The sequence below is a fragment of the Dictyostelium purpureum genome (assembly GCF_000190715.1).
Source record: "Dictyostelium purpureum unplaced genomic scaffold DICPUscaffold_342, whole genome shotgun sequence".
NCBI lineage: Eukaryota > Evosea > Eumycetozoa > Dictyosteliales > Dictyosteliaceae > Dictyostelium > Dictyostelium purpureum.
The window spans coordinates 1,537-25,991 of record NW_003519678.1 but is presented as its reverse complement, the minus strand read 5'-3'; the positions used below and the strand labels follow the sequence as shown (position 1 = coordinate 25,991).

The 24,455-nt window shown below is 26.9% G+C and overlaps 9 protein-coding genes across 9 annotated transcripts; 4 read left to right on the top strand and 5 right to left on the bottom strand.

Annotated features, from left to right (window-relative positions):
• DICPUDRAFT_157150 (uncharacterized protein) lies at positions 1 to 1,579 on the top strand (the record flags this gene model as incomplete). Its single annotated transcript, XM_003292387.1, has 4 exons — positions 1 to 459; positions 537 to 728; positions 790 to 1,171; positions 1,251 to 1,579. The coding sequence occupies 4 exons, from the start codon at positions 1 to 3 to the stop codon at positions 1,577 to 1,579; spliced, it is 1,362 nt and encodes a 453-aa protein (XP_003292435.1).
• A 62-nt stretch (positions 1,580 to 1,641) lies between these two features.
• On the bottom strand, positions 1,642 to 3,912 carry DICPUDRAFT_40546 (uncharacterized protein; the record flags this gene model as incomplete). The annotated part of the gene is made up of 1 exon (XM_003292382.1): positions 1,642 to 3,912. The coding sequence occupies one exon, from the start codon at positions 3,910 to 3,912 to the stop codon at positions 1,642 to 1,644; it is 2,271 nt and encodes a 756-aa protein (XP_003292430.1).
• A 2,378-nt stretch (positions 3,913 to 6,290) lies between these two features.
• Positions 6,291 to 8,812, bottom strand: DICPUDRAFT_50437 (pyruvate kinase). The gene is made up of 4 exons (XM_003292381.1): positions 8,579 to 8,812; positions 8,089 to 8,393; positions 6,982 to 8,017; positions 6,291 to 6,474 (listed from the first exon to the last, which is right to left on the bottom strand). The coding sequence occupies exons 1-4, from the start codon at positions 8,753 to 8,755 to the stop codon at positions 6,469 to 6,471; spliced, it is 1,524 nt and encodes a 507-aa protein (XP_003292429.1). The 5' UTR covers positions 8,756 to 8,812; the 3' UTR covers positions 6,291 to 6,468.
• Positions 8,813 to 9,607: 795 nt separating this feature from the next.
• On the bottom strand, positions 9,608 to 10,018 carry DICPUDRAFT_57957 (uncharacterized protein; the record flags this gene model as incomplete). Its single annotated transcript, XM_003292380.1, has 1 exon — positions 9,608 to 10,018. The coding sequence occupies one exon, from the start codon at positions 10,016 to 10,018 to the stop codon at positions 9,644 to 9,646; it is 375 nt and encodes a 124-aa protein (XP_003292428.1). The 3' UTR covers positions 9,608 to 9,643.
• A 520-nt stretch (positions 10,019 to 10,538) lies between these two features.
• DICPUDRAFT_40532 (uncharacterized protein) lies at positions 10,539 to 12,725 on the bottom strand (the record flags this gene model as incomplete). The annotated part of the gene is made up of 3 exons (XM_003292379.1): positions 10,539 to 12,117; positions 12,200 to 12,507; positions 12,585 to 12,725. 3 exons carry the CDS (start codon positions 12,723 to 12,725, stop codon positions 10,539 to 10,541), a joined length of 2,028 nt encoding a protein of 675 aa, XP_003292427.1.
• Positions 12,726 to 13,283: 558 nt separating this feature from the next.
• DICPUDRAFT_157146 (uncharacterized protein) lies at positions 13,284 to 15,421 on the top strand (the record flags this gene model as incomplete). The annotated part of the gene is made up of 2 exons (XM_003292386.1): positions 13,284 to 13,714; positions 13,792 to 15,421. The coding sequence occupies 2 exons, from the start codon at positions 13,284 to 13,286 to the stop codon at positions 15,419 to 15,421; spliced, it is 2,061 nt and encodes a 686-aa protein (XP_003292434.1).
• Positions 15,422 to 15,837: 416 nt separating this feature from the next.
• On the top strand, positions 15,838 to 19,380 carry DICPUDRAFT_40536 (uncharacterized protein; the record flags this gene model as incomplete). The annotated part of the gene is made up of 4 exons (XM_003292385.1): positions 15,838 to 15,984; positions 16,068 to 16,159; positions 16,299 to 18,773; positions 18,852 to 19,380. The coding sequence occupies 4 exons, from the start codon at positions 15,838 to 15,840 to the stop codon at positions 19,378 to 19,380; spliced, it is 3,243 nt and encodes a 1,080-aa protein (XP_003292433.1).
• A 412-nt stretch (positions 19,381 to 19,792) lies between these two features.
• Positions 19,793 to 21,857, top strand: DICPUDRAFT_89818 (uncharacterized protein; the record flags this gene model as incomplete). Its single annotated transcript, XM_003292384.1, has 3 exons — positions 19,793 to 19,943; positions 20,060 to 21,053; positions 21,131 to 21,857. The coding sequence occupies 3 exons, from the start codon at positions 19,793 to 19,795 to the stop codon at positions 21,855 to 21,857; spliced, it is 1,872 nt and encodes a 623-aa protein (XP_003292432.1).
• A 169-nt stretch (positions 21,858 to 22,026) lies between these two features.
• DICPUDRAFT_50432 (uncharacterized protein) lies at positions 22,027 to 24,169 on the bottom strand. The gene has a single exon (XM_003292378.1). The coding sequence runs from the start codon at positions 23,743 to 23,745 to the stop codon at positions 22,156 to 22,158; it is 1,590 nt and encodes a 529-aa protein (XP_003292426.1). The 5' UTR covers positions 23,746 to 24,169; the 3' UTR covers positions 22,027 to 22,155.
• Positions 24,170 to 24,455: the final 286 nt, after the last annotated feature.

Genomic DNA, 24,455 nt, shown 5'->3' with positions numbered 1-24,455 from the left:
ATGATAAAAAAATTATTATTTAATAGAAAGTCGATTTCTTTATTAACAAATCAATATTTAAAAAACACAAATTACTATTGTTTCAATAATAACAATTTTAATAGAAAAAACCAGTTATATAAGACTCAGTTTTGTGAAAATAGATTTTTTACAACAAATAATATTAATAACAACAATAAAAACAGTGAAAACAATGATAATATCAATAAAGCAAAGAGCAATAGTTTAGATAGCGAATATCATATCAATAGTAAAGATTTAACCGAGGCCAATCTTATTAATAATATCAAAGAGATTAATCAAGTTGCAGTTTTATCTAAAGATGGTATACCAAAGCATTTTGAAGAGTATAAAGATTTACTTTATAAATGCGACCCAAATGAATTGGATTTCACTCAACGTTTATTAGCATCTAGTTTTCTATGGCAATATTTGGGTAAATGTAATTTAACTCCAAAGGTAAATAAAATAAAAACAAATATTTGACTTTATAAAAAACAATCTATTAAACTTTTTTTTTATCAAATAATTAATAGACTTTAAATAAAGATGATTTAGAAAAAATTTGGAACTTTTTGGATATGGACACAAGCAATTTTGATAAAGAAAGAAAAGAACATATCGAACTTCAACAACTTATAATTTGTTTCCATAGTAGATCTTTAATTCCAAAAATCAGTAATCTAATGAAAGATATTAGCAAAAGAGAAACCATATCCGAAAGAATGGTAGGTTTTAAAAGTTGATAGTAAAAACAATTATAAACAAATACTAATCTCTTTCTTTTAGGCTTTACAATGTTTTTTATTAGCCCCACATCTCTCATTATGGGATGATATGATCAAATATGCACAAAAAGTAAATGATAAAAGCTTGGCACTATTGAATGTTTACCCATATTCTCCAAAAGATGATTTTTCATACCCAGCAATATTAGAAATACTCAAAAAACAAATAGAAACTGGCAGAGAATCAAAGAAAGTCAATTCAACTGACCCATTTATTGATTATACAGAATATAGCGTTCATTCTTTCGGCTTTAAAAATCCAAATTTAATTTCTTCAGCAATTGAAGATGAAAACAAATTTCAACAATTCAAAGAGGAATATATAAAGGAAATGGACTTTTTAAAAACAAAAATTTCAGATAAAGATGGTTATATTTTATCAAGTAACTATGTGCATGATAAACCAAACAAAACTTTTTATTATAATACTAATCTCTTTTAAAAATATTACTATTATTTTAGGTTTAGGCGAAACTAAATATTTAACAATGTTGGGTGGTGCTGTAAAACTATACATGGATATAACTAATGCTCCTCAATTAGTTTGCAGTGGTATATTCAATAAAGAAAGGGACGAAATTTACTTGTATGGTAATATATTTTTCGAAAATGAAAATAATGATTTAGCAGAAGTCCAAAGCGAATATAATTTACAAATTACAAGACCCAACGATAATGATGATGTATTAACATTACTTGGTACACATACCCAAACCCAAAGAATCATCAATACCAAAGAAGCTTTAATATATACTATGGATGTAAAAATTAATTTAATCAAAGATAAATAAAATAAAAAAAATTTCTTTATTGGACAGGTAAAACTAATTTTAATTTATTTGTTTTTAGTAATTTATTTGTCCATATTTTTTAATTTAATTGATAACTTGTCCATCTCTATTTGGGCTCTTTTCTTTTTTATATAATAACCTATTATACAGATAGCAACGACAGCAACAAAACCGACTGCACCAATGATTATACCAGCAATTTGTGTAGATGATAGTTTGGATTTACAAACTGATGATGATGATTTCGATTGATCTAATAAAATTGAAAAATCAGGATCGATTGTTGCATTTGATGAAAAGTATGGTATTGAAATTGCTATAAATGATGTTGCTTGACTTGGATCTTGAACAGTTTTGAATGAATCATCTAAAATTGAATTGGATACCGTTACAATAGATCTACCGTTTATAACTCCTCTTTTAATGAATCTTGCATATAATGAATGATCATTGACTTGAATCTTTAAATAGTTGGAATTGTCCCATCCATTGGTATCTCCAAATTCTTTTGAGGAACATCCGTCTGTTTTGTCGTTTGATTTGAACGATGCTGACATTACAATTTCTAAACTGTTTAAAATGCTTTGGAATGGATAGTCGATGATTTCGATGGTATATTTAACTGAGCTTGGATTCATATCTAATTGCTCACTTGCGAATGAAATATTGGTTTGTTTTTCGAACCATTCTACAATAACTTTTACTTGGGTTGTTTTACTGCTGTTATTGATATTTGTAAAGTTTGAATAGTATTCATTTACTGAATTGCCAACTCTGTTATTGACCCATTTTTCAAATGAATGTTTTTGGAATGGTAGTTTATCTTTGTCAACCTCTCTTATTGATATAATTGATGTCAATGATGTATATTCCACTTTATCTGCATTATTTTCATTTGGTACAATAACTGTAATGTTTGGATCGGTGTTATTAAATGAAGGTTGTGGTACAATAATAACTTTTTGTTTACATTCCAAACCAAACCATGGTGATATACAAACACAACCCTTGGTTGTACAATAACCATTTGATGCACCACCACATACTGGTTTACCTGGACACTCATACTCTTGTGATGAAGACGAGTTAATTGGATCTAACGAAAAAGATGAAACCAATGAGGAACTACCCAAAGATGATGAAGATTGTGGAATAACTTTTGTAACATAAACTGGGGTTATTTTGAATTCATTTGATTTTGAATTATCCTTTAATTCAATTTGAATTGTAAATGATAAATCTGATTCTGGGACCTGAATTGTACAATATGATGTATCACTACATGTTGGAGCTAAGGTTATTGATTTAGCATTTGAATATTTGATTAAAACAGATTTAGCATCACCAATATATTGGCCCATAATTAATAAATTGCCCCCTTCATTGGAGATTCTATTTGTTTGGGTTATAACTGGGATATTGGTGGAGAACTCTACTTGAATACTGGGATACTTATTGAATTTATTAAAAAAAGAAAAATAAGAATAACCGGAATGAAAGCCACCATTATTTAATGCACCATATATTTGGAAAGTTAGATTATTTGGGTAACTGTATCCAAAGGGTAGCTCTGTTTCACATTTGAAGGTACATGTTTTTATATCCTTTTGACAACTGACTAGGTTTGAAATACACTTGATATGTTCAAAATATAATGAGGTGATATATACAATCGGTAACTGACCTCTGTTTATGCCAGTTTCGGGATCATTGAAAACCATTGTGAATGATAATGATCTATCATTTGAACCCACATCTATATTTTCTTTATTTACTTCAATTGATACTAATTCTGGTCCTGTTGATTCTGGAGACTCCGTGCATTCTATTCCAATTGTTAAATTATCTTTGTTGGGACCAAAATAATTTAACAATGGGTTTATTGGACTATCCAAATCCCCTGAATACTCTCTATTACTATAGGCTTTATTTGATTTGAAAGATGAAATGAAACCGGATGTATCATAAAGAACTACCTCTGTAATAGTGATAGTCTGGGAAACACAAGAAATTTCTTCCAATATCAAATTAAAAGTAATTGATTTATCTGAACTCTCTGATTTTAAAGTAAAATTATTAATTGAACCATCCTTTGAACCAATTGCGATAATATAACCATGTGAGAATCCATTTACTTTATCCTCCACTGAAACACTCCATCCTACAGCTTGGTTTGGGGTTAAATTAAGATTAACTGAAGCACCAGGAACTCTAACAATTTTGGAAACAAATGGACCTGAGATATCTGGCGTTAGACTTTTTATAATTACTGTGTTTGATTTTTGGTAAATTATATCATATGGTATTGCTTTTGTATATGGATATTGGAACATGTTTATCTCCAAGGGGCCTGGCATAATATTTTTCTTTAATGAAAACTTGAATGTATAAAAGGAATTATCAAAACTAGAAACTGGGAACACAATTTCTTGAGAAATCCCTTTAGCAGTTATATAAAATGGCATGGTTATTGGAGTCGAAAAATTAAGATACATAGTATTATAAGCTTCGCTATTTGTTACATCCATTTCATATGTATCAAAAGTAATTGATCTTAGTAAACTTAAAAAATTATAAATTTCTGCAATAAATAAAAACATTTAAATAATGTTAGTAATAATTTTTAAATAATAAATAAAAAAAGAATCTACCTACCATCACCAAAAGATTGATATGATGGAGAAGCAAAATTATAAAACGAACCAACATCGACAGCTCTGCTATTTCCATACAAGTCAACTACATAGATGGTATCTATATTAAAATATAAGGGTGACACTATTATTTCGAAAACACCATCCATTAACGAACCTCCAGGCTTTAATATTACTTCTGCATTGAAACCGATATCTATTTCACCAAACTTAATTTTAGCAATTCCAGATTGATCCGATGCTGATATTCTTAACAAACTGTATGACTCTCCTATATAAATAAATTCGATATTTTTGACGATGGGCGCGGAAGTCTCGACTCCAGCTCCAAGGCTAATATATTGTTTTGTTGTGTTACTCTGGCCAAAGTAAATTTGTTTATATAATTTTGAAATAAAGAAGATCGCTTCATACTGACAGTTTTCTACCATACCATTGATAATTCCAAATGGATACCCGAACAATGTACCATCAAATAGTTTTGGGCCAAATGAATAATACATGTCTGCAATAACATAATAACCCATATTGCTTCCGGATGAAAATGGAGAAACGTTATTGATAGAGTTGGAAATACTACTGATATAGGAATTTCCTGTAAAAGTTAAATCTTTATAAAATATAATTAATATGTAACTTTTTTTAAAGAAAAAAAAAATTAAAACTACATACCTTGTTGTTTAAAAGTAATAGATTTTTTTTGTACGGCATCATCGCCATCTTGAATATATAAATTTGCAGTTTTTCCTGTTGGTAAACCATTATCTAAAGAAGCAATATATGTAATACCGTCACTATCACCATAGAGAGGATTAATATTTAAAATGGAAACTTCAGATTGGTATGATAAAACTTTAAATGGTATATATACATCTGATTTTAATTTGAATGTTACACTTGCATAGGCATCCAATGACATTGGTATATATGTATCTGATACTGTAAAGTCAGGGTATGTTTTAATTTCACTTATTTGATTTAATTCAGAAACTAAAAATTAAAAAATTTTAAAATTTTAATTAAAAAAAATTTTTAAAATATAAAAAGAATTTCTAAATATGGTTAAAACTTACATAGATATGGTGGTGAAACCGATATTTTATGCTCTATATTATTAAAAAATAAAGAAACACTACAATTATTCGTGATTATTGAATCTATTGGATAATCTTTTCCATAATTACAATTTTGTAAAGGAATTACAAAATAACCCCCACCAATTGCAATAGCTTGAAAAGAGGCAGTAAGATTAGATAATTGGTACCTTAATCCCCGAATTGTAATAAGAGTATGATCACCATATACTGAACTTGGATTTAAACCAGTGTTGGTAATAACTAATGAACTATATTTAATCTCTATTATAGTAAAAAAATTAATATTAATACTTAATTTTATTATTAAATATCAATATATCTGTAGATATACATTACCAAAGCATCTTAAATCCAATGGCATTCCCATATCGGATATACCACAACCGGAAAACGAAACTGGTATAGAAACCAAAGTAGGATTACCATTTCCACTACCAAGGCTAACTTGATAATAAATATTAACAAGGGTGGATGTTTCATTTTGATCCACAATATTTATTTGGGCAGTTGGTGATTTAAGTGAGGGGGTATCACCTTCTTTTAAACATGAAATATAATAATACAAATCAAAAGTACATTTGTCTGAATTTGATAAATCTGGGTATTTTTCTAAATCTCCTCTTCTTTTTTCAAACACAAAGTTTGGAAAAGTTTGACAATTTATTTTATATACATAAAATAAAAATAAAAATATAAAAAACTTAATCATTCTTTAACTATAATTAATAATTATTTTATAATATATATTTTATGTTGGAGGAATAAAAAAAATAAAAAAATAAAAAAAACTAAAAATTCGAAAATTTGGATTTTTTTTCAAAACCAGTGATGTGACCATCTCCAAAAACATTTTTTTGAATAAAAAATATAATTTTGGTGAATAAAAAAAAATAAAAAAAAAAATAAAAAAAAAAATAAAAATTTTTGTCAAATTCAACAAAAATGACTGACCATCTTTTTATAATTATAATTTTTTTATTTTGAAAAAAAAAAAAAAAAATCATAGATTTATAATGAAAAATTATTATTATTATATTTACACAACCATTAAATAATTTAACATTTAATGGCAGCAAGAAAAAAATTTTAATTTTTAAATATTTTGTATGGAGTGAAAATGAAAAAGACAATTCAGTTCTTATTTCTAAAAGTTGTAAAGAGATGAAAAGAGATGGAATGAGATGAAATTTTGAATAAGAGATGAGATAAAAAAAAAGAAGAAAAGAAAGAATTAGTAAATGTAAATTAGAAATATGTATAAAGATTTAAGAAGAAAAAAAAATAATAAAAAAATAAAAAGACTATTAAATGAAAAAGGGCATATATTAATTATTGTTCATTATCATTATGGCTATTATTATTATTATTATTATTGTAGTTTGTCATTTTTGATTATCGATTAAATAAATTCTAGCAAATATAAGGGATGAACAAAGTTATTTATGGAGGAAAAGCTATCGAGACTAATAATACACAAGTGTTATTGATTATTTGATTTGAAGTAGTAGTTATTAAGCCCACAAGAAACAAATAATTATTAAATAAAATAAATCGTAGAGATGGATAAGAGGGTTTTCACTATAATAAGAGAAAAAAAGAAAAAAAGAAAAAAAAAAACAATAAAATTATATAAAATATAATTGATCTATACCTTAATACCTCTAATTGATTCGCCAACAGTTAAAACTCTAAGTGAATTGGTTTTACCTTGGACACCTTCCATAACACCTGAAACAATGACAACTCTTGAACCAACTTTGCAAAGATTATGTTTGATGGCGTATTCAAGACATGATTCGACAAGTTTATCGGTACCAATTAATGATTCAACTAAAAATGGAATAGCACCTCTGGTGGCTAAAAGATGTTTGACGGTGTGTCTCCATGAGGTAACAGCAATAATTGGGATGGATGGACGATATTTGCTGACAAGACGGGTAGTAAGACCAGTTTCGGTAAGAGTGATGATGAGATCAGCTTTTAAGTCGATGGCAGTAGCGACGGCGTATGAAGCAACGGTTTCAGCGACAGTAACTGGTTTTGGTGATGATAATTTGAGGGCAGCAAAGAGTGATTGGTAATCAGTTGATGATTCTACAAGTTCGGCTTCTCTGCAAATCTTGGTCATGATATCAACAGCTTCGAATGGATAGTCACCAGAGGCAGTTTCACCTGATAACATAACACAATCTGAACCATCGAGAACAGCATTGGCAACATCAGTAGCTTCAGCTCTGGTTGGTCTTGGGTTTTTAATCATAGATTCTAACATTTGTGTGGCAGTAATAACTGGTTTACCAGCAGCGTTACATTTACTTACAATCATCTTTTGGGCAACGAAAATCTTTTCCATTTGAACTTCAACACCAAGATCACCACGAGCAACCATAATACCATCAGAAACTTCTAAAATTTCATTGAAATTGTCAACACCTTCAACATTTTCAATCTTTGAAATAATTTGAATGTCTTTACCTGTTTCACCTAAAATCTTTCTAATTTCTAAAACGTCATCAGCTTTTCTAATGAATGAAGCTGCAATGAAATCAACATTTTGTTCAACACCAAATTTAATATCTTCGATATCTTTTTCTGAAACAGCTGGTAAATTAACAATTGCACCTGGTAAATGAACATTCTTATTTTCACCTAAACGTGAGTTATTATTAACTCTACAAACAACGTGACTAAATAAAAAAAAATAAAAAAAAGTTAATAAATATTATTATTACTGATTTAATGATTTAAATTAATTTACCCTTTTTCTTTTTCAACAGCAGTAATTGATAATGAAATAACACCATCAGCAATTAAAATATAACCACCAACTTTGACTGAATCAAGTAAACCTTTATAATCGATGGCAATTCTGAATGAATTACCTGGTTTGGCAGTATCAGTATCGACAAGAATTTCTTGACCAACGAATAAATCAACATAACCTTGACGATCTTCAATTTTACCAGTTCTAATTTCTGGACCTTTAGTATCTAACATAATGGCAATAATTTTACCAGTCTTTTCCATGGCTGATCTAACATTTCTGATAACTTGACCGTGATACTAAATAAAAATAAAAAAATTAAAATTAATATTAGATCAATTTTTTCTTAATCTAAAAAAAAAAAAAAAAATTAAAAAAAAAAAATGCTAACTTCACCATTATGTAAAAATTTACAATTTTTTTTTTATCTATTTTCTTTTATTTTTTTATTACTATTATATTATTTTATAATTTTATTACTTACGTCGTGGGTACCATGTGAAAAATTAAGTCTGCAAACGTTCATGCCAGTTTCAATTAATTTAATAAGTGAATCTTCGCTCATTGTCTTTGGACCAATTGTGCAAACAATTTTGGTTCTAACAAAGGTACTGGTTGGAGTATCGAGTGAAAGACGTAAATTACGTGATAATGTGGCCATTTTATATTATGTGTATATACTAATGTTAATAATAAAAAAGATAATTTTAATGAAAATAAAAAATAAAAAAAATAAAAGAAAAAAAGAAAAAAAAAATATAAAAAAAAAAAAAAAAATTAAAATAAAATTAAATAAAAAAATTATTAAAAAAAAAATTAAAAAAAAAATATTATTACACCAATTTTTTTTAAAAATAAAATTAGACTGGGTTGTCGTTCTCCTCCTTTTGGAGACCCAAACCCGATGTTCATATTAAAATTTAGGGTTCGAACTTTTTTTATGGCATCATGCAAATGCATAGGGGTTAAGACGACTAAAACCGTCTATTTTTTTATTTTATTTTATTTTTTTTATTTTACGTAAATAGGTTTTGGGGAAAAAAAAAAAAAATAGCTAAATAAAAAAAAAAACTATATATAAAATTAAAAATAGATTTACCCTTTATTTTCATTCTCGTAATAATAGTAATTATTATTATTATAATTATTTAAAATAAATTTAAATTATTTTATCTTTTTATAATAATGAAAATCTAGATCTATTCAAAAATTTTATTTTTTTTTGTTTAATAAATATTACCAAAAATAATTTTCAAATAAAACACACATATGCATTTAAATATGATAAAAATTAATTTACCTTTTATTAATTATTATTAAACATATTAAAATAAAATCAAACCAAAATAGGAACATGAGCAACTTATATAAGAAGAATAGTACTATCATTAATAACATATTTTCAATTTTATATAGTTTTGTGAATATTATCTTTATCAAGTAGTTTAGTTAAATAAAAAAAAAAAAAAAAAAATTTTGGGTATTAAAATTTATGTGAATATTTTTTATTTTTAATTTTTTTGTTTTAATAAAAAACAAGGTTGTCCATCTAATGGAATCTTGGGATATCGTTTTTATTGATTTTGGCAAAATCAGTTTCGGTATAGCTAATTTCATATGGTTTTAAAAACTCTTCAACTTCAGACTTATGGAAATGTTTTTTACCTTTTTCAATAAGACCAACATCGTCACCAATGGTATTGATTAGGTAGTTTCTTTTGTTGATTCTTGTTAAAAGATATTGAACTTTATCTTTTTCTAAATAGGATGGGGCTTGGTCTACATGCTCACCGGATGCAGCAAAATGAATTTCTTTTGGACCTACATAGTTTAATAACAACCAACTTTCGTCTTTATTGTCATTGAACAATTCGGATTTGGCTCTGTAGAGCTCTGATTCATTATCGAGATGAATTTTTGTCATTTTTCTTTTTTCTTTCTTTTGAGTTATTTAAATATTTATTATTTATATTTGAAATATTATTTGTTTTACCAATGTTGGATTTAAAAAATAAATGAATAATAAAAAAAAAAAATTATTTAAATAATTTTTTCAGAACCTTGTTTTAGAAATAAATAAAAATTATTCTCATCTCTCTTTCCTTTTTTAAAAAAACTTTTGATAAAATAAACAATGTTTTACTTGAAAATATAATATTGATTTTTACTTTATTTGGAAATTTTAAAAATTAAAATTTTTTTTTTTTTTTAATTTTTTATAATTAATACCAAAAATAAAAGAATATTAAATCTTTTTTTTTTTTTTTTTTTTTTTTTTTTGGAATTAAATAAATGTGGCCAATAAATAAATTTCTTACTTTCCCCACCTAAAACAATTTTTTTAAAAATTATCTTTTTGTTTTTTTATTTTTTTTTTAATTCTTTTTTTTTTTTTTTTAATATTAATATTATTCTTTTGTTGTTATTGTTGTTATTATTATTTATTAATCGGAGTCTGTATCAGAATCTTCTTCACTTTCTTCATCGGATTCTTCTTCTGCAGATTTTAACCATTTAATGAGTTCTGTACATTTCTTTAAATAAAAACCTTCATCTTCTTCGTCATCTTCAATTTCTTGAGCCCATTCAAGAATGGCATCCTCAGAGATGACATCATTATCATAAAGACGATGTAAGATTAATTGGAAAACTGATTTATATTGTTCATTTTCATCACAAAAATCTTGAATCTTGAAAATGAGATCTACTTGATTATCTTCACTAGAGAATTTAACTAAAAGTGGTGAGTATGAGCTTATTCTTTTAACAATGAATGCACTTAAATCTTTAGCTGAAACGGTATTGATATTTGGATGTTCTAATAATACTGGAAGAATGGCAGCAAGACAATCTAAACCATCTTTAATATAGGCAAATTTAAGACCATTGATTTCGACTTGTATATTTTCCATTAAAAGATTTTCATTAATACCACGTCTAATGGTATCTCTAACTTCTCTTTGGAATTTAATGAATTCTGGTACATCATCATCTTTGTCTTTAGTTGGTGGCATTACTCCGCCAGAGCCGGGTTCGTCACTATCTGAATCTGATGGCTCGTCAATTTCTCTTTGGACCAACTCGTTATATGGTTCATTTTCGAGTATCCATTTTTTACCTTTACCATTTTCGCCCATATTAAAATCTTGAATGTTTTCTTCGTCATCTTCATCTTCTTCTGGTTCTGCTAATGTGATTTTACTGAATGGCTCTAAAATGAGCTTATTGCCAACAACAACATTGAAGCCAATGATTGAACCACGACCAATACTACTGTCGGATTTAACAATAGCACCATTACAGAGCAATGAGCTTTGAATGACAGCATTATCTTCAATGACAACATTATCCCAAATATAGGAGCCATGGATCTTGACGTTCTTTCCAATACGACAATTTCTACCAATAATTGAATGACTAATTCTGCTACCTGAACCAACTTCAGTACCGGTACCTAAAACTGTTTCCTCTGAAATTAAACAATCACCAAATAATTTAACACCACGTTCTTTATAAATCATTTGACGAGATAATGAATAGGTTGTATTGCACATAAAATTGTTATCTGGTACCATTGGGAATGTCCAACGATGGATGATATCTTTGCTGACTGAATGATAGGTACGTAAATCTTTAACACGTGCTGCATATTCACCTTGAAGAACGTATGTGTATAATTTATGGTCCAAAAGTTCGCTACCAAGAATATCGTGAATAAAATCTTCTCTAATATCGGCAAAATCGAAATTATCGATGAATAATGCTAAAACTTCTGGTGAACAAATATCGATATGACAGTCGATTAAATCATATCTCATTTGAATGGATGGATGTTTTTTAAATAATTCTATTGGAATTGATGACTTCTTTTTCTTTGGTGAATTATCATACCATACTAATTGTAAAGTCTCACTATTTGTACCAATAACTGTGTCATCTTGTTTTGATCTGGTTCTGTGGGTTGGTGATGCTTGTTTAAATACCATTGTCATAATATTATTTTTATCTACCTCCTTTCTGGCTCTAAAAAATAAAAATGAAATTTTATGATTAGAATGAATTTTTTAAAAATGTAAAGTGCCTAAAATTAGATTTAAATGCATACTTGTGAACTTGTAATGCTTTTTGTAAATTCATATTTGAAACTACATCACCAGTAATTAAAATAAAATCTGATTGAATAACTTGAGCATTATAAACACCTCTTAAGGCATCACCAGTAGTTCTACAATCTCTACCAGTCATACATTTTACTGAAACACCTGGAAGGTTACTCCATCTTGAACTTTGAATATATTCTTTAATTTGGTCTGCATGTGCACAACAAAATACAAAAATTTCTTGAACGCCTGATGATGCTAAAAATTCTAATGTATAATCTAATAATGGTATATTTACTAATGGTAATAATGTCTAAATAAAAAAAGAGAGCAAATATTAGTATGGGTAATAAAACTTTTAAAAATATCCACACGATGGCTATCGCATACTCTTGGTTTTTCTAATGTAACCGGTGAAAATTTTATATCAAAACTATCACCTAAAACAACGGCTTGAAGAGTTTCTTCACTCTTTATATCAAGGGTATTAGTGTTACTGCCACCCTTTGATTTTTTATCGTCTTTTGCCATTTATAATCGTTGAAATCAAATAATGTTAAAAAATAAAAAATAAAAAAATTTAAAATGAAATTTTTAAAAAAAAAAATAAAAAAAATTTTTTAAAATTTTTTTATCAAAAAAAAAATAAAAAAAAAATAATATGATTTTCTCATTTTTAAATTATTCATTTAACAAACCCAGTTAGGGTAATCCTTTCATTACTTATCTTTATTTATAAGTTGTAGTAATGGATATAAAAGTGAATTTATTTTTATTATTATCTAAAATCAAAAATATCTTTTTATTATTAAATCGGTTGTGTGACTCATCAAGAGAAATTTAAAGGTTTATTTATTTTGATTTCTTTTGCAGAAAGGTTAACGATTTCCCAATTAATGTGATAGGCGAAATGGGTGTGTGGTGTGTGGAATTATAAAAAAAAAACTATTTTAAAAAAAAAAAAAATTTTTATTAAAAATTTTTTTTAAATTTTTTTATTTAAATTTTTTTTACAACCATTTTTTTTTTTTTTTTTTTTTTTTTTTCATTTTTCATGATTTTCTTTTCTCAAACAATAACCAGTTATTAATGCTCTTTAGAAGATTATTAAGTGGTAGAAATAATAATATTATTAATAATTGTATAAAGTCAATCAATCAAAATAAATCATCAATATTATTATTAAATAATAAATCACCAAATTTTAATTATAATTTTAATTTTACAACTACAACTACAACTACAACATTATCAAGATTTAATATCGTAGGTCCAAATTTAGAAAAAAATATGGAAAATAAAGAAAAAATTCGTAATGGTTTAGAAGAATTAATGAAGAGACGTTTCTTCATTACCCCAGCTTTTCAAATTTATAGAGGTGTTGCTGGTCTTTATGACTATGGTCCACCAGGTTGTGCTGTCAAAGCTAATCTTATCAATTATTGGAGACAACACTTTGTTTTAAATGAAGATATGTCAGAAGTTGATTGTACTTCAGTTACACCAGAAATTGTTTTAAAGTATATATTGATACACACAATTTATTTTATTACGAAAAAAAACAATAATACTAATATTTTTATCAACTATTAAATAGAACATCAGGTCATGTTGCTAAATTTTCAGATTTTATGGTTAAAGATGAAGTTACTAAATTATATTTCAGAGCTGATCACGTTTTAGAAGGTCATATCGAAAAATTATTATTAGATACAAAATTAACTGAAGATAAAGTTAAAGAGCTTAAACACGTTTTAACCAAAGCTGGTGATTACAATCAACAAGAATTAAAAGAAGCTTTAGTTAAATATAATGTTAAAGCACCAGAAACAGGTAATGCTCTTTCAGATCCATATCCATTCAATTTAATGTTCAAAACCGAAATTGGTCCATCAGGTAATAACCCAGGTTATCTTCGTCCAGAAACTGCCCAAGGTATCTTTGTTAACTTTGCCAAATTATATGAATTCAATGGTAAGAAACTTCCATTTGCCGCTGCTCAAATTGGTAATGCTTTCAGAAATGAAATTGCTCCACGTTCAGGTCTTCTTCGTGTAAGAGAATTCACCATGGCCGAAATTGAACACTTTGTCAATCCAAATGAAAAGACTCATCCAAAATTCCAAGAAGTTGCCAACGATAAAGTTTTCCTCTTATCATCAGAAGCTCAAGATACCACCAAAGAAATCATCGAAACCACTTTTGGTGATGCTGTTTCAAAAGGTTTAATCGATAACGAAACTCTTGCCTACTTTATGGCTCGTACTCAACTCTTTTTACACACTGTTGGTATTAAACCAGCTGGTCTTCGTTTCAGACAACATCAAAGAAATGAAATGGCTCATTATGCTAAAGATTGTTGGGATGCTGAAATCCTTACTACCTATGGTTGGATTGAATGTGTTGGTCATGCCGATCGTTCATGTTACGATTTAACTGTTCACGCCAATGAATCTAAAGCTAATCTTACTGTCTATGAAGAGTTCAAAGATGGTCCAAAGATGATCGATATTGCCGTCATCGATGTTAAAAAACAACTTATGGGTAAACAATTTAAACAAGCTGCCAAAGCTCCAATGGAATATTTAGCTGGTCTCAAAGATAAAGTTGATGAAGCTATGCAAATTCAAGAAGCTCTCAATACCACCGGTTCATATGTCCTCAATATCGATGGTCAAGAATTCACTCTTACCAAAGAAATGGTTACCATCACCAAAGGTCAAGAAAAGAAAAGTGGTAAAAATTATTACCCACACGTTATCGAACCATCATTCGGTTTAGGTCGTATCATTTATGCTCTTCTCGAACAAAACTATTGGACCAGAGAAAATGATGAACAAAGAGGTGTTTTATCCCTTCCAGCCATCATTGCTCCAGTTAAAGCTTCCATTTTACCATTAACCAACAGCGAAAAACTTGTTCCATTCGTCGCTAAAATCTCCAAACTCCTCAAAGAAGCTGGTATTTCCACTAAACTTGATGACACTGGTAATGCTATTGGTAGAAAATATGCTCGTACTGATGAAATTGGTATTCCATTCGGTATTACTATCGATTTCACCACCGTTGAAGATGAAACTGTCACTCTTCGTGAACGTGATACCACAAAACAAATTCGTATCCCAATTACTGACTTGGCTCTCACCCTTAAAAAACTTTGCGATAACACTGTTTCATGGAGTGACGTCTCAAAAACTTTCCCAGCTTATGAATCTCAATCAGAATAAATCAAATATTAAATCAAGTCAAGAGAAAACAGCATTATTAAAATAAATAAAAAAAATTATATAATTAAATTAATTATTTATAAAAAAAAAAAAATAGATGTAAAATTTTTTTTATCTTTATATATTATTATTTTGTGTTTAAATAAAATAAATACTATTATTGTTTCATTGCAAATTGTTGGTGTTTTATGGGTGGGGGAAATTAAAAAATTATTTAATTTTCTTGTGCTAAAAATTTTTAATAAATTATTAATTATTTTATAAGATATGGATGTGGGGTTGTAATTTAAAATATCTATATACATATTTTAACATTTTATAATTTAAAGATATTTTTATTTATAATTATACAAATTTGTATTTTTATTTAATAATATTTAGTATTAATGTAAATCCTCTCTAATTTAAAAATAATAATGAGGAAAGTTTTTATAGTTTTTATATTTTTTATTTTATATTTTAGTTTTATAATAGCTAATGCAAATTTAGGTATCAAAAAAGGACTAAAGGTATTTTTAATACCTCACAGCCATTGTGATGGTGGGTGGCTGCAAGATTTTAAGGTAATATAATTTTTATATTAATTTTTTCAATTTTTATTTTTTTTATTTTTAACTTATTTTATTCATTTTCTTTTTATAAATAGAGTTACTATAATAACAAAGTCCAATATATATTAACAGGTGTTGTAAATGAATTAAATAAAGATAAAGAAAAGAAATTTAATTGGGTGGAAATGTAAATATAAAAATATAAAAATAAAACTTTTAAAAAAAAAAAATAAAAATATTTAAAAATTTTATAGAGGGTTTTTTAGCGAATGGTATCAAAATCAAAACGATAGCACAAGGGATATAGTAAAACAGCTTGTTCAAAGAAAACAGTTATCTTTCATAACAGGGGGTTTAGTTCAAAATGATGAAGCTACTGCAAATATTGATGATATTATAGAACAAATGACTCAGGGTCATTTATGGTTAAAGGAGAATTTAAACTATACAGTTGAATATGCATGGCAAATTGATCCTTTTGGTTATTCATCTATAACGCCTACTTTGTTTAGAAAAATGGGAATCAAAGGTCTGGTTATAAATAGAGTTTCAAACAGTGTAAAGAATTATATGAGACAAAATAGAGCTATGGAGTTTATATGGAGGGGCTCTGATACTTTAAGCAGCGATTCAGAAATAATAGTCTCAACATTAGACGACCATTATAGTTATCCCAGAATGATTGATCCATACAAATCAAAATTAAGTGTAAAAAAGAAAGTAGAAAAATTTGTAGATTTTCTAAATAGGTTATCAACATCCCGAAACACAAACGTACTCATGGTTCAACTAGGTGACGATTTCCTATGGTCTGATGCAGAGAAAGAGTTTAGAATCGCACAGGAATGGCTAGATGTAGTTAAAAGTAAAAAGCAAAAGTATAATATTGAGGAAATTAAATTTGCAACTTTATCAGAGTATTTTGAGGAGCTAAACAACCAATTAGAAATAGACAAAAAGCAATTATTTTTATTTGATAAGGATTTCTTTCCATATGAAACAGGGAAAAATGATGTTTGGTCTGGTTATTTCTCAACAAGACCTGTGTTAAAAAAACAAATTAGGGACTCAAGCAACCTATTAAGACATTCCGAAATAATATACACTTTTGCAAAAGCTTTAGAATCAAATACTACCTCCAGTCCATTAGATTTCCAGAGTCACCTAAACGACAATAGAAATATAATATCTCTATCTCAGCACCATGATATTGTCACTGGTACCTCAAGAAGCTATGTTTTATATGACCAGTTTAAGAAGCTCCAGGATTTAAGTTTAAAATCATATAATATCATTTCCAATTCAATAGAATCTCTATTATCTAATAGTAACAACGATGCTATACCGCTACATAATGGCCAAAATTTATATGGTTTGGATACCTGTCTAAATATAATTGATTTAGGTGTTGATGATTTCTATAGTCTTGTATTTCAAAACTCATTAGGATGGTCCACTAAGCAACATGTATCAATTAGGATCAAATCACCTAAAAAACTAATTCCACAATTAGAATTTATTGAAGCATCCACAAATAAAACACTTCAAATCCAAGCACTACCAATAAGACCATTTATAGATGACGAAAATACTGAACAAGAGTACAATTTGATTTCAATTGTAAATATAGATGCACTAGGTTTAAATTCATTCATTTTAAAAATTAATAGTCAGTTAAACAACCCCTCAATTTTGTCAAAAATAACCAAAACAAATAACCCAGACCAATTGGTATTTTCATCAAGGAAATATAAAATAGAATTTGATATGAATGGTTTCATTAAAACAATTAAACATCTATCAACTGGTCACTCAAAAACAATAGAGCAGTCATTTAATCAATATAAATCAAAAAAAGGAGGTGCATATATTTTAAATCCAGGTAAAAGAGAAAGAGTATTAAAAAGAGCAGATCAATATTATATATATGATGGTCCATTGGTTAGCCAGCTAAATTTATTATATGGTATAGAGAGCAACTTTAATGTATCCTCAATAGTTATTCAAAGATTATACAAGCACCAAGAAACCTCAGGTAACGAGGACTATTTACCAACTGAAAATATTATCGAAACTGGCTATTCATTTAAAGGAGAAATAAACAGAGAAAAAACAATCAACTACAAGGTAGAGGCATTTAGCGAAAACAATAGTTTATTTTTTACAGATAATGGTATGGAAAATAGAATTAGATACTACGATTCAAGTGCAAAGAGACCGGATAACTACTATCCTGCACTGCACTTTTCAAAACTTACAGATACTAATAAAAACGAACAATTTACAATTTACATTGACCGTTCGCTTGGAACCACATCTCCATCAACCGGTGAAATTGAAATCATGCTACATCGATCAATGAGCAAGGATGATAGCAAGGGTTTATCGTGGCCAAATAGAGACACCTCTAGAAGTGATGGTAAAATTTATTTTAATTTTGATACCATCGAGGCTGCAAAATCGAACGAAAAGAAATTGGGATATCAACTCGACCACTCACCAATATATATGGTTAAAAAACTATCCAACCTTAAAAACTATTTTGATAGTTATAAAACCTCCTTTTCACCACTTTTAAAAGATTTACCAAATGACATTCATTTAATGACTCTAAAAACATATTCAAATGATAAAATTGGATTAAGATTTTTTAATTTTTATAAAAATAGTCAAAACCTTAACTTTAATAATTTATTTAAACCAAGTTTTAAAATCAACAATATAAACCAAACCAACCTAGCATTTTTAGATTCAAAGGATAATACTCAAAAAACTCAAAAAAAAAGCTTTTTAGATAATTTGTCAAATAGTAAGTATAAATCTAATCTATTTACTTTTTTAATATATTAACACTCATTATTTTTATGTATAGTGGAAAGTAGTTTAAGAAATGATTTGAATTTCCCTATAAAGTCAGGTAAATCTGAAAATAAATATATTTTTAATCATTTACAAAATTTAAATAATAATAACTATAACACCAACAACCATAATATAAACCCATTAGAAATTAAATCATTCACTTTACATTTGAAAAATAACAATACAAACAATATTATTACCAATCATACCAACAGCAATGAAAATTTAAAAATTAAAAAATATGCAAGCTATTTAATATTTGATAAAAACAAGGCTTTATATACATACGATTTCTCAGTTTACCCAGTAGACTTTTCATATTACAATGATAGAGGAACCTATGTGGATAATACACTCAGAAATATTTTAATTTTATCAATCTCCATTCCAGTTGTTGTTTTATCTTTAGTTATTTTAGGAATTGTATTATATAAAAAAAAAAAAAAATCAAAAAAATTACAAGCCACACAAAACAATAATAATAATAGCGACAATATTAATAATAAAAACGTAGACGAAGAGAAGAACGAGAACATAGTCAAATAATACTATTATTAAAATGAATAAAAAAAGATTTTTATAAGATATTTATTTTCTTTCTTTTTTTTTTTTAATTTTTTAATTTTTTTTTTTGATTAATCGGTAGGGAATTTATAAAAAAAAAAAAAAAAAAAAAAAAAGCATCCCCTCGCCACATCACAGTGGCGTTTTTATGATTGTAATTTTGGGATAATATCTATTTGATTATTTGAAAAAGTCGGAAAAAACCTTTCACATTTTTTTATTTTTTTTTATAATTTTATTTTTATTTTATTTAAAATAGCTTTGAATAAATTTTTATAAATTTTTATAATTTTTTATATTTTTTTATATTTTTTTTTTAATAACAATCTTTTTTTTTATAATTTTATAATTATTATTTTTTATTGATTGGCGGATTTTTAAACTATTTTAAAATATGAAAAACAGGAATTTTTTACTATATATAATTTTTTTTATTTTTTTTTTAATTCAAACTTTAAATTCACAACAAATATACTCGATAGATAAAACTGCAAAATGCGAACCTTATATAGGCGAAACCCCATGCGATGAATTTTTAGATTATGGTAAGTATTTAAATCTTTCTTAGTAAAGTAAAATTTATTATTAAAAAAATTTTTTATTTTCCATTTAAATTAATGGGGGTTTATTATTTAACACCTAAATTTTAAAAAAATATTAGATTCAATTTATACAACAGCTACTCAAACCCAAGCAGGTTCAAAATCATTATCAAGCAATGTTGATTTATTAAAAGTTCTGGGTGAAGGATGTAACTCGATTAATACATTCAGAACAGCTTGCTCATTCCTCTTTCCAAAATGTGTAGAATATAAAAATAACAATACAAATGAGGTCGCTGCCTTCCCAGTATTAACGTGTAATGCCCAATGTGTCAATACTACAAATAAATCATGTAAAGAAACCGGTTTTATCATTAATTGTGACAAAAATGTAACAAATACCACAGACCCACTATTTCCAATAAAAAATCAAATTTATAACCTTACCTCAATTGGTGGATCTGACAACTATACAATAGAGTGCAACAACCCATATTTAGAAAATGGTTGGGGTGGTGTCGAAGAAGATTGTTTTATTTTAAAGAGACATCCATCTACAGATCATGCAGCAGACGAAAAAAAAGGTTACCTCTTTGTTAATGAGAAAAGTAATTGTGTTATTCCAAACCCTGTTCCATTATTTACAGACAAACAGTGGACCCAGCTCTACAATCTTTCAAACGTATTATCAGTACTTTCATGCTTAGGAGCTTTGTATTTATTTATTACCTATAATGTAGTTAATCCAAAAATATCTCAATACGATAAAATGCATGGTTTTTTCAATTTTTCAATATTTTTGCAAAGTTTAAGTGGGGTTATCATTTTATTTGCTGGTGGCCCAAGATCTTTAATTCATGATGATGGTGCTAGAATTTCTGTATGGGAGGATCCATTGTGCTCATCAACAGGCTTTATATTTCAACTTTCCTCTATTATGGCTATCGAATGGTGGGTTTTAATGGCATTTGACTTGTGGTATAGATTACACTTTACAAACAAACGTTTAAATTTAATGAAATTTTATGTACCATTTACAATTACTCTTGCATTAGTTTTCAGTATTGTTCCACTGGCAACCAAAAACTACAGAATGATCAGAGGTAATATGCAGTAAGTATTATTTTTTAAATTAATAAAAAAAGTTTAAAATATTCATATTAATTATTTTTTTATAATTTAAATAATAGTTGTTGGGTGAATACAACAAAGTTACAAAATGGACTATTTTGGATCCCACTTGGTATCGCACTTTTTATTGGAACATGCTTTTTAGTTGGTGTAATTATCGAAATTTATAAAGTTGTTCGTGCAAGTAAAAGAGGGGGTGTATTTTTATTGGAAGTTAAACCAATTCTAAACATTGTTTTAATTTTCTTTACCTTTTTATATTTATTTGCTTTTAATTTTTATATGAACGATCAAGGTGATATTGTATATGGCCAAATCCCCGATTATTTTAAATGTGTTTCCACCTCTGACAAACCCCAAGATTGTGTAATTAAAGGCCCATCCATAGGCTCTTTAGGTTTCTTTATTTTCTGTATTAGAATTTATGGAGTTTATTGTTTCTTTTTACAAGGTCTTACACCAAGAGCAAAGAAAATTTGGAAAAAATCATGGTTATTAAATAATAAATTAGCAAAATATGTTAAAAAATCGCTCGACTCTTCATCAACAAGCTCAACAAATGCCAACACTTCATCAACAAAAGATACATCAAAAATGGGTATGACTACAATGGACTCATCTCTTTCAGCTAATAACCCCTCAGATGACGAAGAGGATTATGATCCATATCATGTCAAAGTTTCAACAAAAAACAGATTAAGCACAAGTCTTAAAGATATAAAGATTGCATCCACCCCAAACGAAGGTAATGAAATATCAGATAACACTACCCCTGGAAATAATTAAATTTAATTACTATTTGTATAAAACAATACACTTTTTTATTTGTAATTAAAAAAAAAAAAAATAAAAAAAATTATTTATTATAAAAACCAATCCCTTTTTTTAAAAACTATACATCCAAAAATAGTTTTAGTTTTTAAGAATACATATACTATTACATATTATTTTTTTTAATAATTATTTTATTTTTTATATTTTTTTTTAAACTTTTATTTTTTAATTTTTTTTAAGTTTTTTTTTATAAACATATTTTATGTTATTTTTGTTTAAAGATATATATATAAATATTTTTTTAGATCATTTATTCTGAGCTATCTGAATCACTATCTATATTATTAGCTATATTATTTTGTGTAACTGGTTGAATATTATTATTATTATTATTATTATTATTATTATTATTATTATTACTATTATTATTACTATTATTATTAATATTATTATTATTATAGTTGGCCATTTCTTCCATTTCTCTATCTGAATTTACAGTTTTCTTTGCTTTCTTTTTACGGGTTTGAGATGCACCATTATCTTCAGCTTGTTGTGATTGTTGTGTTGGTGGTTGGTTACGATTAAATTTATTATTGAATAACTCTCTCATTCTATTTAAGAATTTAGAGTAACCCGCAAAGAACACCACCAAGAACGCAATAATAATGGCCCAACCAACCAATAATAAAATTAAAGGTAAAACTTTTTTATCATCTTCTCTTTCTGGATAAAACATTGTGTGACTGATAACTAAAACAATTGAAGCCCAGAACGACAAAGAGAAAAATATTGTACGTAGACGATTGATCCAAGGTAAAAGACATGGCTGGAACCAAACATTTAAAGCTAAAAAGAAAAAGTTTATAATTACAACGGTCGAAAGATAAACGTCATATTTTTTGTAACCAAAACTAACACAAAGAGCACCCATTAAGAATTTACCTTGTAACATTACGAAAACAACCTTTGGCTTGAATTTGATATCAGAGATATTTTGAGTTTGAGATTGAGCAAAAGAAGCGGCTGGATAGTAAATGATTAAAGCAATCATTGTACAAACTAAAAATGCAATATGACGACCCTCTAAGCAAATGATATCTGAATCGGCATCTAAAGTTGGTAAAAATGAACCTGATGATGATGATACTGATGATATTAATGAATCGATTGCAGATGATGCAATTTCTTCGGATGAATCACTCTTCGAAAAAGTACAAGATGTACCAGTTAACATCATTGTGATTACTGGGAAATATAAGGTATTTACAAGGAACCAAAGTACAGAGTAAATGTTATCTTGATAACGCTCTACAACATTAGCGGCTGAATCTGCACCTCTTTTGATACCATACATGTAGATAAGAATACGAATTGCAATAACGAAAATGTATGGTGAGAAAGCTACAACAAACATTACCCAATAGGCAACTTCAAAATATCCTCCCTTTGGATATGGTGTTGCTGTATAGTTAAAGTATCTGAAAATATATGAACCTAAATAGGGTCCGAACGACTCGTTGAATGAGAATGAACAAATTTGGACAAACTCTACAAATAAACCTGCCATTGCTACAATATTTGTAAAATTCCAACGTACATCTGTATGCTGTGGAGTTTCCCATGCTTCTCTTGAGGCACCTAAATAATAGGTACAACATAAACAAAAGAATAATAACACAATAAATGTTGCAAAAGTTGCGAAAAATATATAACCTCGAGTTTGTGATGAAATTCCTTTAATTAATGTGCTGACAAGACAACATACTACACCTGCTATAATTGCTGTAATAAAACAGAATGCACCTAATAAATGAAATGGACTTGATCTGGTTGGTCCCTTTACTGATTCAATTTCATCTTCTTCGTCTTTTTCGACTACAATTGTTTTTTCTTTAGTCATTTTATTACTATTATTTATATATTATATTTACTATTATATATATATTTATATTTCTATATTTATGTTTGATGTGGTGATTAAATATTCTATTTTTATAATTTTTTTAAAAAAAAAATTATTTTTAAAATATTTTAAAAAAAAAAAAAAGTGTGTTTGTTTTTTTTTTTTTAAAAAAGGAATTTAAAATTACAATTACGGGTATTATTGTATTAATTGATTGATTAATTAGTGATTGATTGAAATATTGATTGATTTTATTATTTTTGTATTTACAAATTTGATTCAAAAATATTCTATTTCTTTAAATACTAAAAACGCTTTAAATAAAATAATGATTTGAAAAAAATCTGTTTTCTTTTTTTTAAAAAATAATGATTAAACTATTCTTTTTACTATAATAATAAAATAAAAATTTTTAAAATATACTTAGCCCAATGTCCGATCTTAATTTAAAAAAAAATTATAAAAAAAATATTTGGTTAGAAAAAAAATTTAAAAAAAAATTAAAAAAAAAAAAATTAAAAAAAAAAAAATAATAAAAAAACTAAAAAAAAATATTTTATCACCCCTTTAAAAGGGTGATTTCTTAAAGAAAATATAATTTGAAGGTTATTGATGATGGGTAGATAGTAATTTATATATGTAAAATGCTCCTATATGTATTTGAATCTCTTTATTTTTTTATTATTGTTTATCTTTGTGTGTATATA

What these genes read in the sequence shown, in the direction of transcription:
- DICPUDRAFT_50432 (XM_003292378.1), bottom strand. Translation starts at nt 23,745, where the DNA reads ATGACTAAAGAAAAAACAATTGTAGTCGAAAAAGACGAAGAAGATGAA.
- DICPUDRAFT_50437 (XM_003292381.1), bottom strand. Translation starts at nt 8,755, where the DNA reads ATGGCCACATTATCACGTAATTTACGTCTTTCACTCGATACTCCAACC. An exon ending in TTTCACATGGTACCCACGAC is followed by an intron (nt 8,394 to 8,578) that starts GTAAGTAATAAA and finishes ATTTTTATTTAG; the next exon opens with TATCACGGTCAAGTTATCAG. An exon ending in GCTGTTGAAAAAGAAAAAGG is followed by an intron (nt 8,018 to 8,088) that starts GTAAATTAATTT and finishes TTTTTTATTTAG; the next exon opens with TCACGTTGTTTGTAGAGTTA.